Source organism: Echinops telfairi, unplaced genomic scaffold (genome assembly GCF_000313985.2).
Source record: "Echinops telfairi isolate 266 unplaced genomic scaffold, ASM31398v2 ScPeMD7_7468;HRSCAF=8506_0, whole genome shotgun sequence".
NCBI lineage: Eukaryota > Metazoa > Chordata > Mammalia > Afrosoricida > Tenrecidae > Echinops > Echinops telfairi.
Window position 1 is genome coordinate 74,709,744 of NW_022111369.1, and position 2,907 is coordinate 74,712,650.

The 2,907-nt window shown below is 35.5% G+C and overlaps 1 protein-coding gene across 1 annotated transcript in view; it reads right to left on the reverse strand.

Moving 5' to 3' along the window:
• ADGRL3 (adhesion G protein-coupled receptor L3) overlaps positions 1-2,907 on the reverse strand; it is a 251,646-nt gene that overhangs the window by 185,296 nt on the left and 63,443 nt on the right. Inside the window, exons 8-9 of the mRNA XM_045284067.1 lie at positions 1,810-2,018; positions 922-1,098 (exon numbers count right to left, since the gene is read on the reverse strand). Coding sequence (XP_045140002.1) covers positions 922-1,098; positions 1,810-2,018 — 386 coding nt within the window. The remainder of the gene's footprint in view (positions 1-921; positions 1,099-1,809; positions 2,019-2,907) is intronic.

A 2,907-nucleotide genomic window follows, 5' to 3' on the forward strand; every position in this document is an offset into this window, starting at 1 on the left:
TGCTTCTGAGCTAGATGGCCTCTTGGTTACCTTCAAGCCTTTAAGACCCCGTTACCTTCAAGCCTTTAAGACCCCAGAAACTATACCTTTTGATAGCCGGGCACCATCAGAGACAAACTCTTGATGGGAGTAGAAAACCCTGTCTTTCTCCTAAAAAGTGGCTGATGGCTTTGAACTACTGACCTTGCAGTTACCAGCCCAACATGTCACCACTATGCCACCAGGGCTCCTCCCCATCGCTCAGAGCTCTACACAAATGATAGCCAAAGTTATGGTTAGAAGAAGCAATTGGAACTTAATGAGCCATGTTTCTCACTTTGCAAATTACCTGTCACCTAGCTGTTTCCTCATCATAGTGTCTGTCTAGATGGTCCGAACCCATTATGCTATGCTCGAGTTTACCATATCCTTTGCAGTCCTGTTTCTTTTACTGTGCTCAAGGGCAGATTTACAAAGTGATTCAATCCATTTGAGAGTGTTCAATCTTTCAATCTCATCATAGCTTTTTAGCCTCTGGGCTTAGTTTTCAACCTACCTATCTCCAATTCCTATTCCAGACTACTTTTCTTTAGCACAGAGTTGTTCTGTTCTGTTCGTGAGCCTGCCAAGCTATGACAAAATTAAATTAAGCTAGTGTGACACCCATTCATATGAAGTAAAAGTGGGAGCAGTCGGGGAGTTTTGTATGAAAACTTCACTTTTATTAACTCTACTAATAATCTGAGGAATGAGAGCCATTACTTCGACTCATCTATGAAAATACAAGCCTAATACCAGAATGATTTTGAATAGAATTACTAAGTGAAAAATCAATGAATCTCTTTAACCATAAAGTGGGGCTAGTCCATAGAATTGGACTCTTTACAATTAGCGGTTGAGTATATATTAAAAGTATATTTAATTTTATGTTATATATCTTACCTTCACTTCAACATGTGCCATCAATACAGCAAAATTGGTTAGGTGATTACAAGAGCATGTAGTATGTGTCTTATTTGTGGTCAGGAGTCGACAGCCTTGTGTTGACCAATAACCTGTCATTGTGCGCTTGGAATAGCTCCAAAATGAACAGTTAGGGTTGAAATTTTCCTCTGACTGCTACAGGGGGGAAAAAATCAATAAAAGCAATAACTACTTTATGATCACGCAAATTAGGTAGGCATTTTCTTTACAACTAATACTACTTCATACTGTTTCAATTTACACTGATGCAGTCAACGGTGATCACATCAATGTTAACAAATTTACTATAATCAAATGTTGGCTCTCCTTGGTTGGAAGATGAAGAAATATGAGTATTACTATATCAGTGGCACATCAATTAATTTACCAGCAAAGTAAATAAGTTAATTGTGCCAGGAATCAACTTTTGAAACAATGGTCTTCAGAAATCTTTGTTTAACTTACAATTCTGATCTTTGATATACAGACAGAGTCACAATAACTTTTTGGAGGAACATTATTTTATTTTTTTGTCTTATTTTTTAATTTAGAAGGTCAACAATTTGAAATATCTTTACCTATTTTAGGAAGTAGCTATATTCAGCTCAAATTAAACTACTGCTGTTTTTTTACATTCTGAGAATCATTTAGAAATCAATTTGTGACTGATTCTCTATAATCATTTATATATATAAGAAATATGTTCTCTCTAAAAATCTCATTTCTAAAAAAAAGGTAAAATACCATTAATATTTGAATGAATAATTAAATGTCAAACAATAGAAAAATATAAAGTAAATTAATGCTGTTCATATTATAACAAGTATAAATATATTTTGGATAAAATTTTTAAACATTAATTCTTACCTTGATATGCTTAACAGTAAACACCACAGGGTCTGCCAAGTAAACTTTATTACTGAATTCCTTGTTTATTGCTGCCGTGATAACGGGGGAATTCACGATTACAGAGTGATTTGTGGACATAGCCTCAGTGCCCAACTTCATACTGGCATTCTCCGTGGACAAATAAGGACCCAAGTTGTTATACAGGACAAATGCCACCCTGATCTCTCCTAAAATAATGGAAAAAGTGAATTAAAGCTGGGGGGAAAAAATTTTGCATATGTGTTATAATGAGATTAGTTAGTACTAATTAGATTTTAATCAAATTTGTTAAACAAAGTATATTTACACCTGAAAAATCAAACATGAATTTTAACCAAAGCATTAATGGTGCAAAATAGTGATTTTATTGAAAGACACACACACACAAACACACACACACACACACACACACACACACACAGAGGCTTTCAAAAGTTTGTGGAAAAATTCAACTATCATTTAATTCCATTCCTCCACAAACATTTTAAAGCCCTCCCTTATACATGTTTGCATTAGGCATTCCTGTTGCAAAAGACCATTTTAAAATGTTAAAGAGCACAGATGTCATTTGGAGGACTAAGGTGCACCTGACTCTGACCATGGTATTTTTGATCACCTGAGAAGCATGTGAAAGTTGTGTAATGCATATGGAAGACAAGGAAACAGATGATATGTTTTAATTAAGGTGTTGGTGGAAAATATTGGATATACCAAGCACTGCTAGAAAAAAAACAACAACAAGCAAATCCGTCTTGGAAGAAGTATGCCAGAAATATTCTTAGAATCAAGGATGGCAAGATGTTGTCTCATGTACTTTGGACATGACATCAGGAGGGAACAGACCCTGGAGAAGACCACTGTGCTTGATAAAGTATGGGTTTAGAAAAACAAGAAAGACCATCAGCAATATGGATTGATACAGTAGTGCAAAAATAGGCTGAAAGAAATAACTCCTGAGCATTGTTCAGGACCAGGCTGTGTTTCATTCTGTTGTGCATAAGTTGGTATGAGTCAGAACCAACCTCACGGTGTCTAACAACAATCTCTGTCTCAATCTTCACTCAAAACTTATGTCCT